The 12,834-nt window shown below is 44.6% G+C and overlaps 1 protein-coding gene across 1 annotated transcript; it reads right to left on the bottom strand.

Moving 5' to 3' along the window:
• Positions 1–221: 221 nt before the first annotated feature.
• Positions 222–11,394, bottom strand: SUPT7L (SPT7 like, STAGA complex subunit gamma). Its single transcript, XM_063124169.1, has 4 exons — positions 10,867–11,394; positions 6,369–6,693; positions 4,227–4,464; positions 222–1,026 (listed from the first exon to the last, which is right to left on the bottom strand). Exons 1-4 carry the CDS (start codon positions 11,277–11,279, stop codon positions 761–763), a joined length of 1,242 nt encoding a protein of 413 aa, XP_062980239.1. The 5' UTR covers positions 11,280–11,394; the 3' UTR covers positions 222–760.
• Between the last annotated feature and the right edge of the window lie 1,440 nt (positions 11,395–12,834).

Below are 12,834 nucleotides of genomic sequence, written 5' to 3'. Positions count from 1 at the left end.
TTAGAACAGGGATCCAGTTCCCCACATAGTTCATTGCCCTTCGACATGACTAGTGGAAGAAAAATTAAATATGCTAAATAAAATTAAAAAAAACAATCTTAATTTGCATAACCAATAATAATAATAGTAACAGTAATTTTGTATAGGCAAATAGAAATGCTGCAGGAATGTGTTCGTCCAAAATATACATTTAGAGTAGTAGAAACATAGAAATCCATAAATTTGATTTCAGTTTTATTGCAGATTATAGTTTCCAACACAGATTCATACTGGACTCATGTCCCTTCTAAATTTTCAGTATTAAAGCAAATTTCACTGATTTAACTTACAGATTCTATCAACCATTTGTTGCAGAACAATAGAACTGTTAGTGTCATTCTTCAACTTACCCTAAAGCTTATGCAAGTTGCTTTAAATGACAGAGAGAAATAAATGTCTAACTAGCTGGAAACTCAGCTGAGTCATACATTTCCTTTTGGAATCCCAGTGGAATGAAGCAAACATTATTTTACAGCCACCGTTGGCTTTATGAGAGAGAAGCTACCCTTTTCTCAGCAACAGCCAACCAAAATTCTCCTTTTGCCGAACAACCCAGTGATACCCGCTGTGTCAGGCAAGGAGGGTGAGGTACAGTGAAGACAAAGCAACGCATGAAAAATCCAAAATGGCATCTCCACCAACTCTCATCCTCTTGATCAGAGTCCTATGAGCTCCAGGTTCTTTGTTGAATCAGTTCACACTGTCAGCCACAGGTCAAAACTCACATCTTCTTCATCTTCTTCTTGCTGCGTTGGTTGAAGACCGGTGAAGATCCCATCAGGCTACTGGGAGAATTAGAAACATAACTGCTTTCAGAGCCATTTGGGCTCTGTGGCATGCCAGCTTCACTCATGCCTGACATGGGTTCCTCAAAGACATCACTGCCCAGGACTCCATGGTGCCCATGAACGTTGCCCTCCTCACTTTCTTGTTGCTCCATTTTCACTGGCGCCAAGTTCCAGAGAGGGGAAGTATTCACCTCGCCACCTTGGGGAGGGGGGGAGGGGGGAGGGGAGAGAGAGATCAGTTTACTAATCAGTTAGTAAAACATATGGAATGGGCATAAATATGGGAGGGAAAGTGACGGAACTAGTGGACTAGCTAATGAAGAACAGCGCTAAAGGATAACGGTCATGTTCTGCATATCAAAACATTTTAAATATCTCCTATATAGTCTTACTCTATATGGGTTATTTTAGGAGTTTCCATGAATTCAAAAGAGGGAGTGAACAAACAAAGCAAGGACAAGAAGAGTACGCCAGCATGAAGCAATGCAAACAGCAGAGGTCGGGTTGCTAATATTGAAGATGGGAGAACGCAACCAAAGGGCAAGCCCTCAGAAGCCATGCTATGGCCTAAAGACGGTTCCCTTCTTCCTGTGTAGCTTTAATGCACTGCACAGAAGTACCCACTGGATGCAGAGCGAGGACACTCTTCAGCAATCTGGTTGCGGGCCTTTGTGGCGAAAACAAAGATGATCAAGGAATAACAGAATGCCTGCCTAGAATGAAATCAGTTGCATCCCTGCCTTGACAGAGAATTCAGCCATTCCAGCAGGCTGTATTGAGGGAGATGAGAGGAGATGCAGGGCTATTCCACAACCCTTGCCAAAAGATTTTTCCCCCTCTTCCCTCCCAATTCTTTTTTCCTTGTGTGTCGTGTTTTCTTAAGCTTGTAAGCCTGCGAGCAGGGGCTCCCTTCTTTTCCTGATTATATGTAACCACTTCAGGAGTCCTTTTTGGCTGAAGAGTGGAATAAAAATACTTACAATAAATAAATAATAAATATTAATCTGCAATGAGGTAATCACAAGGCTTTTAATTTCCTGCCAGCTTGTTAACCTCTCACTTTCAAGCAGCAAAACACTCATCTCGAGCTTTTCAGATGAATCACTCACATCCCCCAAAGACCTAGGAATAGCTCCCTGCGTCCCCTCCCTCAAGAATAAGAGTATTTCACTTTTCAGAAGCATTGAAGAAAAGCAATAAGCCCTGGCAGAACATCAAGCAGATTTGTTTTCAAAAGCCCAGACTTCTTATTCTTTAAAAAGTTAAATAGTGTCTGAGGTCTAACTTTTTTCAAACTATAGGCAACTAAGGATAAGATTAAAAGAGACCTTAAATGTGTTTTTTTTAAATAATAATAATAACAACAACAACAACAACAACAACAACAACAACAACAATAATACTACACCTGGGCTTCTAAGTGAAACATTTATTACTGCAGCGAACGACGGAGTTCAGAAATGGGTGGGGTGGGGGGTGGACACAGAATAATTCCCTTTGCAGTCAAGAGGTGTTTTTTTTAAAGAACTTTTCTCCAGGGAATGAAGATCATGAAAGTGGCAAGTTTGAAATCCCTAGCGGCTGTAAGATTTGATGAAGAGATGGGAATTCTTCTTACACCAATAATCTTCCACCTACGCTCACTATTATGTCTCAGTCTGGAGGGGGGATGTTTGAAAGTGGAAACGTTCCATTTCAGTGGATTCATCCCTGAGCTCAGACGGCCAAGCATATAGGTTCCTATGAACGCAATCAAGTTTACAAGTTCCAATAAGGACCTTCACATATTGAAACAGAAGACAGTGGGGACAACAGAAGACATGTAACCAACCCAGGATTCACTGAAAGATAATCAGTTACAGTTTCCATTAGTCTGAACTGAAAAGTCCCACAATTCTTTGGCCCATCCATTTTCCCATCAGCTTCATTCTTTAACCGATTCTCTAAAAGGAAATAGAAATCCTCACTTTCCAGAAATGTGAAACATGTTGCTTTCAAAAACTGAAGGCCACTCCCATACATAGAATCATAGTGTCAGTTTACATGGCACGATAAGCCACCATGGGTTAATTCACCTGGAAGGTTCCTGGTCACACGGCAGCCGCCATTTTGAGTATTCGAGCCATGCTGGGAGCATCATGATATGTTGTGTCGTCTGAACCTCAGCATTGTGGGAACAACACATGTTTAACCTTCAAATAACGCATGACACCCGGGTTCACACAACATGACAAGCCACGATGCCTCTCCTGCTGCGGTTTGCATAATCAAAATGGTGGCTGATAGACATCTCGGAGAACCGTGGGTGAATCAACCCATGGTGGCTTATCATGATGTGCAAACCAAATCCTGGAGTTGGAGGCCACCTAGTCCATCTCCCTGCTCAATGCAAGGAACCCAAAGCTAGAGCTTCCCCATCAGATGGCTGCCCATCTTCTACTTAAGGACTTCCTACAAGGGAGAGTCTGCACCCCATTGTCAAAACTGCTCCTACCATTAGGAAGTTTCTCCTAATATTTAACCCAAATCGACCTTCCTGTAACTTAAACCCATTAGAGCCAATCCTGGCCTCTGAGGCAGCAGAGAACAAGTCTTTGCTCAGTACTATGTACCAGTCTTTCAGGTATTTGAAAAGTGCTGTCATGTCTCCCCTCATTCTTCTCTTCCCCAGGCTAAACATATCTGGTTCCTTTCATCTTTCTTCACAGGACCTTTCTTTTAATGAACACTGCAGGACTGGACATAAATTGCATATTGTTTACACATATAGCTTGTGGACATGTTGCATTTATTTGAAATAATGTTATGTGAAATCAATAAGTGAGCTCACATCTGACGGGGGAAAACCCAACCAAGTCACATATTGAAAATAAAGTAGGTTTCACAACCCTGGGAAGTTTAAAGTTATACAGACCACTGGCTTGTATTTGTTTAGCCTTTAAAATGGATTAACTTCCCAATTTCAAGTTTAATTTTCACAATTGCAAGAAACGTATTATAGTTTAAAAGAAAGATTTAATTTAGAAAGGTAAGTGCCAGTTCACATAACATGCTATCAGCAGCATTTCCCCCCCAGCTATTTCAATTAGAGGAGCTGCTGCTGATGCTATCCTCTAGCAATCATCCCATTTAAAAAAAATTAATCTAAAAGGCTCCATAGAGAACTAAAAATGTGACCAATGATAGAACTACTAAACTAATAACCAAGAACCTCCCATCTTCTTCTAGCAGCAGGGTAGCACAGGCACTATCTTTAACTTAGAACAAATAAGCCATTCCATGGATCATTTTCAGTTTTCAAATAATGGCCAACACTACTCCTATACTCATATGGGTTTTCTTCTTCTTCTTCTTCTTCTTCTATGACTCAAGTGTCTATTACACAAGGATAATCAGTACCTGACGTCTGTGGAGATGCTTCTGCTTCCAGGTTGGCTGAAAAACGCTCACTCTGAGCGCCAAGCACTCCCACAGGCAAAGACTGGTCCCCCGACGCTAGATCCCCTTCCAGTTCCTCACTCATGGGAAATGTGATGTCACTGACTGGCTCCTCCTTGATCTTCACAGGCTTTGTGTCTTCTGCTGCCTTTTCAGGGTTGACAAGCTTTTCATACTCTTCAGAAAGTTGCTTACTGACCTGTCAGGAGCCCATTTAGAAGAGAAAAAGGTGTGAGATGTATCGTTTGGTCTGGCTTGCAAATAATAAGAAGCCACGGTGGGTGAATTTCTCCACCAGACTTCTCGTCGCAGCGGCCATTTTGAATATCCGGGGTTGCACTGCAGCTTTTTGTTTCATGCGAACCCAGCAAGGGTGGTTTGTTGGGGTGGTTGACAAGTCAACCAAAACCCTAAAACAGCCCACGATTCTGGATGGCTTATCAGGCACCCCTACAACCCACCCTCCGTGAGTTTGCACAAAACAAGAAGCTGCAGCAATGGGTGCTTGGACTGCCAATCTCACAACCACGGGCACCACAACCCACCATGGCTAATAAGCCACAGTGAGCTGTAGTGATCATGCATGCCTAATTCATGCCTAATTCATCCCCCACCAAGGCAAGCTGTCTATGACGGAAGATGGAGCCTGAGCTGAAAGAAGGCACCACCTTTCCTCCAGCAAAGACTAGACTCCATCTTCTTCTGTGCCTGACTTGCTTAGAGCTTGCAGAGAAGGAAGGGAATGTGTCTCTGTGCATATGATCCCTGCCAGACAGGTTCTACCAAGACATTGCTCCTTGGGGCTGAGCATTGTATTAGTTCTATAATATATCTGTTACTTAAGAACATAAGTACATAAGAAGTCCCCTGCTGGATCAGACCAAGGGTCCATCTAGTCCAGCACTGTTCACACAGTGGCCCACCAGCCATCGGCCAAGGACCAACAAGGCAGGACATGGTGCAACAGCACTCTTGACTTACCCTGGGACTTTGCTGATAGGACAATTTAAAGATAAAAATTCATCCAGTTCCTTATTAAAATCAACATTTTCTCAATCGGATCAAGCAGGGTAACTTGTCCAGATATTTTGGGCTACAGCTCCCATTTGCCATAGCAAGCAAAACCCACCAGGAACTTCTCCTGTGCAAATTCCACTGAAACTAATGGGAGTTGTAGAAGAGCATGTATGTGGGAGCACTTCAGTGTCTAAAAGCAGAATAAATGAATGGAGATGATAGGATCAATTTGCCAATGCTCATATGGGGGGGGGGGGGACAAGCTGCTGTGGGCCTAGATATTTTTCTATGATTGTTGGCATGCAGGTCCCCTGTCAGCACCATTCATAGAATCCTATAGTAGGAATCCTGTCTCAGATCCAAGTCAAATATCTTAGGAATGGTCCCCCGGCTGTCTCAGCACTGTAGGAACCCCTGCAGCATGGCTTTTTCCATACAACTCCAGTAATGTAAGCATGCCAACATCACTTACACCAGCGTGGTAAGCATAGCTGACTCCTCTCATGCGACCTTAAGCTTCTTACAGTGGGAAAGGAGCAGTGTGGGAAGGCACAATATTGCAGTGGCCCCCACGCCCCTGTGGCAACATAGGAAGCAGCTGATATTTTCACTTGACTACGCTGATTACCGCCAGCAGTCCTGGAAAGAACCCCTAACACCAGAAAATTCTGCAAGAATGTACAGTGCAATCTGTAAGGAAGTTCCTATTTGACATGGAACAACAGGGAGCCCCTGCCTGCTTGGCATGTTTTCCCAGTGAAGAACAATTCTTGCAAGTTCACCTAAGCAATGAACAATGATGATGATGATGATGATGATGATGATGATGATGCCTTTCTCTAAAAAAGACTCAAGGTGTCTTACAGCAGGAATAAAAACATGCAAAGATTTATAACAACTAAAATGCCAAGATCTAATTTAACAATTGAATTAACTAAAAACAATTAAAATGTGAAGATCCAATACAATAATTAAATTAAGAAGCGCCAGAAAGAAAAGTCCTCTGCAGGTAGGGAGGACACATCAAGGTTTCATGTACCAATAGAACCGTAGAAATTAGCTCACTTGCCTTGCTTCTCCTCTCACCTGTAGCATATAGCTGTGATAATCTTTAATCCGATGTTGCCAGAACTTCTGCAGAGACAGCACGCTGCCAATGCCCACTTCGTGGAAAACTTGTTCCATGACATCTGGGAAAGGGGTCTGTCCGAGCCGGGCTTCTCGGTCCACAGCAAAACGCAGAAGCTTGGTGAACTTCAGGCAGTACTCATGTGCAATGTCCGTAAGAGTCTCTAGGACACTCTCGTTGGCGCACTCAAACCCTGCGTGAGCCAAAATGGTGGCTATGGACTGGTAGAGAAGCTGGCGGCAAGAAGTCCAATTCAGCTCTGTTACCGGCTCTCCTTTGCCTCTGAAAGCAGACAGACAGCACACTTAATCCAAAGTATCTCTGGAACAGACTCATTTTTAGACATTAAGAAACTAATACCCTAAACATTTGCACACACATCCATCCATCGCTCGTAAAGTCTTTAGGATCTAACAAGCTCTATCCTAAAAATGTACAGAGTGGCAGACTGAGCCTTAGGATCCAGCTGCATATCTCTTGCTGAGGCTGGGTGGCAACTATGATCTTCTCAAGTGAAAAATATGTACTACACAAGCTCAGTACCTGAAATAACTTGGGCAACTTCCAAAACATTCAGAGAACTTTACACTTGTGTGTGTGTGTGTGTGTGTGTGTGTTTGTTTAAAATAGCATAGGGCACAGTCTTATGCATGTTTAGACAGAAAAGTAACCTACTGAGGAATGCTGGGAGTTGTAGGACTTTTTTCTGTCTAAACGTGTATAACATTGTGCCCTTCGGTATTTGACTTGTCAAAAATATTTAGTCAGGCTACTCTAAAACCGACATTCATAAAGATAAATATCCATTCTATAAAAGACTGAACAGAACACAAAAAGGGATCTCTTAGTTTACGAAAAAAAGGGTTCCTTACTTATTATTACAAAGCAATGAAACAAAATTCTAAAATAACATCCTGAATGATTATAACTATATCTCTGTTTTAAGATACATGCAGATAAAGCAGACAGCCAGTAGGAAAAGCTGCAATGCTGTTGAGTTCAATTTTTTTTAAAAATCTTCATGAAGTATTTCACTGCAGTCAACTGACAGCTCCAGTTCCCAGTTCACATCCCTGGTTTTTGATTAGCAAAACCACAGCATACAGATGGTTGCAATAACATTAAAAAAGAGAGAAAATTCAGATAGTGATAAACATAGGAAGCTCTCTTATACCGAGCAGAACTATTATTCCATATGGCTCAGCATCATTCCTGCATTGAGCAGGGGGTTGGACTCGATGGCCTTTTAGACCCCTTCCAACTCTACTATTCTATGATTCTATGATCTACACTAGCCTTCCCCTACTTGATACCTGCATGGGGATGATAGAGCTTGTAAAATATCTGGAGGGCATCATGTTGGGGAAGGCTGCTCTATACAGACAGGCAGAGGTTCTCCAGGATGTCAGACATGAGTCTTTTCCATCTGCATGTTGGAAAGGCTGCAAGGGGTTAAACTTCTGCATGGAGAGCATATGCTCTACCACTACTGAGCAGGTGTTTGGCTGTTTGGAGACATTACTGGGTAGTGTTATCACCCTCTTCCTTCCTGGGCAACACACTTCAAGAAGGATGCAGACAAGCTGGAGCGTGTTCAGAGGAGGGCAATGAGGATGATCAGGGGTCTGGAAACAAAGCCCTATGAAGAGAGACTGAAAGAACTGGGCATGTTTAGCCTGGAGAAGAGAAGACTGAGGGGAGACATGATAGCACTCTTCAAATACTTGAAAGGTATTTCAGAGGAGGGCCAGGATCTCTTCTCGATCATCCCAGAGTGCACGACACGGAATAACGGGCTCAAGTTACAGGAAGCCAGATTCCAGCTGGACGTCAGGAAAAACTTCCTGACTGTTGGAGCAGTACAACAATGGAACCAGTTACTTAAGGAGGTTGTGGGCTCTCCCACACTATAGGCATTCAAGAGGCATCTGGCAGCCATCTGTCAGGGATGCTTTAAGGTGGATTCCTGCATTGAGCAGGGGGTTGGACTTGTTGGCCTTATAGGCCCCTTCCAACTCTACAATTCTATGATTCTATGATACACAGACTATCCCTCTGAATAGAGTACTGCGACAAATCTGTCAAACCAGGTAAACCAGATGTGGCCTTCGGGGGTTAATGAGGTTTCAGGCATCATAAACTGGCTCATTTTCTGTTTCGATCACTTGAAATGACAGGTCGCTATCCATCAAACACCCCCAGCTGAAGTGTTGAAAAAGATTCTTTGACACATAGCAAGGCCTTTCCCATTGTTAAGGAGGAAAATCTTGTGGGCCATTTAACCGGCACATGAAGGTGAAGGCATATGGGCCAATTTGGCATATGCCGAAACAGTTGAGGTTCACTCAAGTAAAATAATGGGCTGAAATGATAGGCCTTTGCAGTGCGGAGCTTTAGGAAAGCAAAAACTGCCATCTCACAATTGCTTCAATTTTATGAAACATTACACCGCCAAGCTATATTCTCTAAGCAATGAAGTGCAACAGAATGCCATCAGTTGACAGAAATCTCCTTCCAAATAAAATAAAGGATGAAGTTAGTGGATTAAAAACAAGATTGAATTAGTTACATATCATGGTAGCGACAGGTGACACCTAAGGATTCAAAAAGCAGGGAAGCTTCCCTCACCGCCCAGCCACACCCCTACCTTTTCTGATTTGGGCTCAGCTGCAACAATATCTCTCCCCATAACTCTGAATACATCTCTACATTTTTCCTTCCTTCGCTTGCCTTTGGAAAACAGCAGCGGCTGTCAGCTGGACCTTAACTACTTGCACTCACGTCAAACTGACAGTTCCCAGCCACAAGTTGCTAACAATGATTTGAGCGGGCCTCGCCATTAGCCATTAGCACTGCTGAGACAGAGACTGTTAAATCTCCTGTTGAGCAGAAGTCAAGCAGGCCAAAATGCCCCTGGGCCTGATCCCTCCCCAGCCCTGCCACCCTCACCTGCCCTGCACCTTCCCTCACCTGCCATGCAATCACCTGAAGTCCTCACCATAGCAGATGAGGGAGAGAGCAGGTAACAAGACCACAGAGGGAGCTGGCTAGAGGAACTTTGTGCCTTCTCCTGCTTTAATAGGAGATCCAAAAGTCCACATAAAGCTTGGCTGGGGGACATGTGGCCCTCCAGTTGGTACTGGAGTGCAACTCCTATCAGCCCTAGCCACCATGGCCAATGGTGAGGGATGATGGGAGTTGCAGTCCAACATTTGGCGGACCAGGCATTCCCCATCCTTGATATAGAGTCTCTGGCAAGCAAGTTGGCAATCCAATTTGTAATAGGGGCTTAAAGGGCCACAGTAAAGATAATATTGGCAATGCACAGCATATTCTCCACATGTAACATGGATCTGAGCTGTGAACAATTATTTCTTGGGACAGACTGACAGTCTTTTCCAGTGCAGGCCATCTCTCTGTTGGCTTGAACAAATGCAGAGGTATCTTCTTCTCTGAAGCATCCAAGGTAAGTAGCCAATGTTGCATAACCTTTTGTTACCGAAGAGGAACTTTCTTTTGTACCTTCCTCTGAGAGGATGATATCTGAGGCCCCAGGCTTTAAGAACACTTGTCTCATGGGAAACAAATCTCCTGAAGGCACAATAATGCCTTTTTCAGCAGTGTGAGTGTGATTCCTCCTCCAGCCAATGGGCCACCCGTGGTAATAGGAGCCACAGCCTGAATGGGCAAGTCAGAGCTCAAGTGGAAAGTCAACGCAAGTGCCACATTGCCCTGGTGATGTGAACAGCAAGCTCACTTTCCCAGAACCTAGATGTTTCATATGAGGCTGGGGAGCCTCAGAATGCATGTGCTACTTGCCACACTAGCTTTAAAGGGTGGAAAGTCAGGACCAGTGTGAAAGCTTACCCAGGAGCTCTGTGGCAGACAGCTGCTGAGCGCGGGCTGGAGGAGGACAGCATAGGGTGTAACTAACCCCCTAGATGTTGAAGGTCTAGGGCATTAGGTAGGAACAGAATTAGGGGCTGGGTCTTGAGCACAGATAGATCGCCAACCTCACCCAACCCTTTACACCTAGTACACCAAATAATTAAAGCTAGTTAATTCTGAGAACCTGAAAATGATTAATGTGAATCACATAACATGTAGAAACCACACTGGGGGTCTCTCCACATTTCAGAACAAATGGACTGTACTCCTACCGCTTCACTCGCCCCAAACAGACATGAGTCATGCAGCATAGGAGGGGAGCCTTAAGGCAAGTGCCAGGATGCTGTGTGCTGCTTTTAAAGAAAACAGGACCCTCCAGGACCCAGCTTGGGACCACATTTACCAGGAAGGCATTGTTTAAAAAGTTGAATGTAAACTCAAAGGTTGAACAGCATACGAGGAAGGTTTAGTCCAGATTGTAGGAGGGAGGGGTAGTCCAGGATTGGGCCATAAACGCTCAAGCCAAACATAACACCATCACTAACCGCAACGGGTTCCCCCACGCACCTGTAAAAGTCACTTTCTGGATCACTGTGCCTTAACTGAAATGGCATTTTGGCTATTTTGCTGTCCAATGGAAGCAGGTCATCAGGGAGAGGTGGGGAGCCAGGGCAAGTGGGCAACGGCTCGCTTTCTTCCATCTTGATGCCCTCCACTTGCTGCTGGTTCTGAGTCTGAGCCATGGCAATGAGGCTCCGCAGCCGCCTGTTGTGCTGGATTAGCTGGATGGTGTGGATGGTGAGGCTACAGGGCTCCGAGGGAATGTCCAGCATGGTCGTGGGCCGGGGCTTGTTGGCTGAAGGCTGGTGCAATGGGGGATCCTGGACCTCCACAGTCCGAAATTCCCGCTGAAGCAAGTCAAAGGAACTGCGGCTGCCCTGCGTGGTTGAGACCGGGATCTCACCCCAGTAGCGCAGCATCTTGCGGGCAGTTGATTGACTGCCTTCAGCTACAGACAGTCAGGTTACAAAGAATCTCTCCTGAGAAGAGAAGTGACTCCGCAGCTTCCTTGCTGAAGGAGATCCGTTTTTTGATCTGGTTTGAAAGACAGGGGAGAAATCCAAAGGTGTGTTATTAATCACTGTTGACGGCTGCAGTACATAATACAGGTCTAGATTATTTGCTTGTAGAACACCTAATTTAAGAAATTTTGTTCTATAGCAGGGCTGGACAATTTAAGAAGGTTTGGGGACCATTTACTCCTACCCCAGATCCCCCCCAGCCACACACACACACCTGTAGGTGACAAAAACAGGGGGAAGCTAATTTTACACACAAGCTAATTTTGACCCTTTTGGTACTCCGTAGTCGCTCTGGGGGCAATTACATTTTTGGGAGGCCCTGAATTTCAAGTGGTGTCAGGGGCCATGCTAGGGGGGTGCATGTTTCCCACCCGGGGTGCTTTTTTAGATAAAGACAAATGTGATAAAGGTAGGCACTTAAAGTGTTGATTCACACTTTATGGGAATTAATAGGTACATATCTGCACAGAGTTCCTGTATTATGAGAGAGTCATTCTCATTTTCTTTTGAGGGGGGACATATAAACAGTGCCTATATATTGAAGGCCAATAATGGCTCCATGCAACAAATATGCACAAGCCTATTCCACATGAAACACTAAACTAGAGTTTTGAACTATGGGAATGAACCTCAGTGAGCCTTGGGTTTTTGCGCGCACACACACACACACACACACACAGAGAGAGAGAGAGAGAGAGAGAGACCCCTACACCTTCTCTGCAGGCTGCTGCCCAATCTCCTTTCCCAGCACTCCCAGTGCAGAAATTGCTATTAGCATCAAGGAAACACCAATCTGGGTCAGTACTGCCAGGAGGGGGGGGACAAAGTTAAAGTCTCTTTCCCTTCCTGGCGCAGAAATCACGGTTTCCCCATTATTCTTTAAACTTCCAACTCCCCATTACCAGCAATTCCATCCCCTGATCTCAATGGGCAAGGAGAGGGGTTTAAACTTCCCCATTCCTGAGCAGTGAGATAGAACAAGAGATGTGTACACATGCATGAGGGTGTATATGTGCTCATATACATGTGCATATATGTGTGCAGCCACCAACCCACCATTGCACATGACCTTTGGGGCCAAAAAGTTTGCCCACCTCTGCATTAAAACTCTGGTTTGTTCACAAGCCACGCTCATCATCTACACAGTTTGTTCCTTGCTCCTTTAGGCAAACAACAGTCTAAACTAACCTGCAAGCATGCAACTAAGGATGCAGCCCTATGCAGTGGAGGCCACTGGCTCTGATTTCAGTGAAGCTGTGAATCCATTCTGGGTTTCAGTCTGAACCAGCCAGAACTCTAAAGGAACTATCCAGGGTGCTGAAACATATGTTTTAGGGTGAAGCACCCTGGCTAGCTCCTTTAGAGTCCTAGTCTGGTTCTGACTGAAGCCCAGAGTGGATTCACAGCCTCATCGAAATCAGAGCCACCAGCCTCCACTTATCCTATGTTTAGA

The sequence above is a fragment of the Elgaria multicarinata genome, chromosome 4, assembly GCF_023053635.1.
Source record: "Elgaria multicarinata webbii isolate HBS135686 ecotype San Diego chromosome 4, rElgMul1.1.pri, whole genome shotgun sequence".
In the NCBI taxonomy this organism is placed as follows: Eukaryota; Metazoa; Chordata; class Lepidosauria; order Squamata; family Anguidae; genus Elgaria; species Elgaria multicarinata.
The sequence above is the reverse complement of the archived record's forward strand: the minus strand, read 5'-3'. Positions and strand labels throughout refer to the sequence as shown.

What these genes read in the sequence shown, in the direction of transcription:
- SUPT7L (XM_063124169.1), bottom strand. Translation starts at nt 11,279, where the DNA reads ATGCTGCGCTACTGGGGTGAGATCCCGGTCTCAACCACGCAGGGCAGC. An exon ending in ATCACAGCTATATGCTACAG is followed by an intron (nt 4,465 to 6,368) that starts GTGAGAGGAGAA and finishes GGCTCCTGACAG; the next exon opens with GTCAGTAAGCAACTTTCTGA. An exon ending in AGCATCTCCACAGACGTCAG is followed by an intron (nt 1,027 to 4,226) that starts GTACTGATTATC and finishes CCCCTCCCCAAG; the next exon opens with GTGGCGAGGTGAATACTTCC.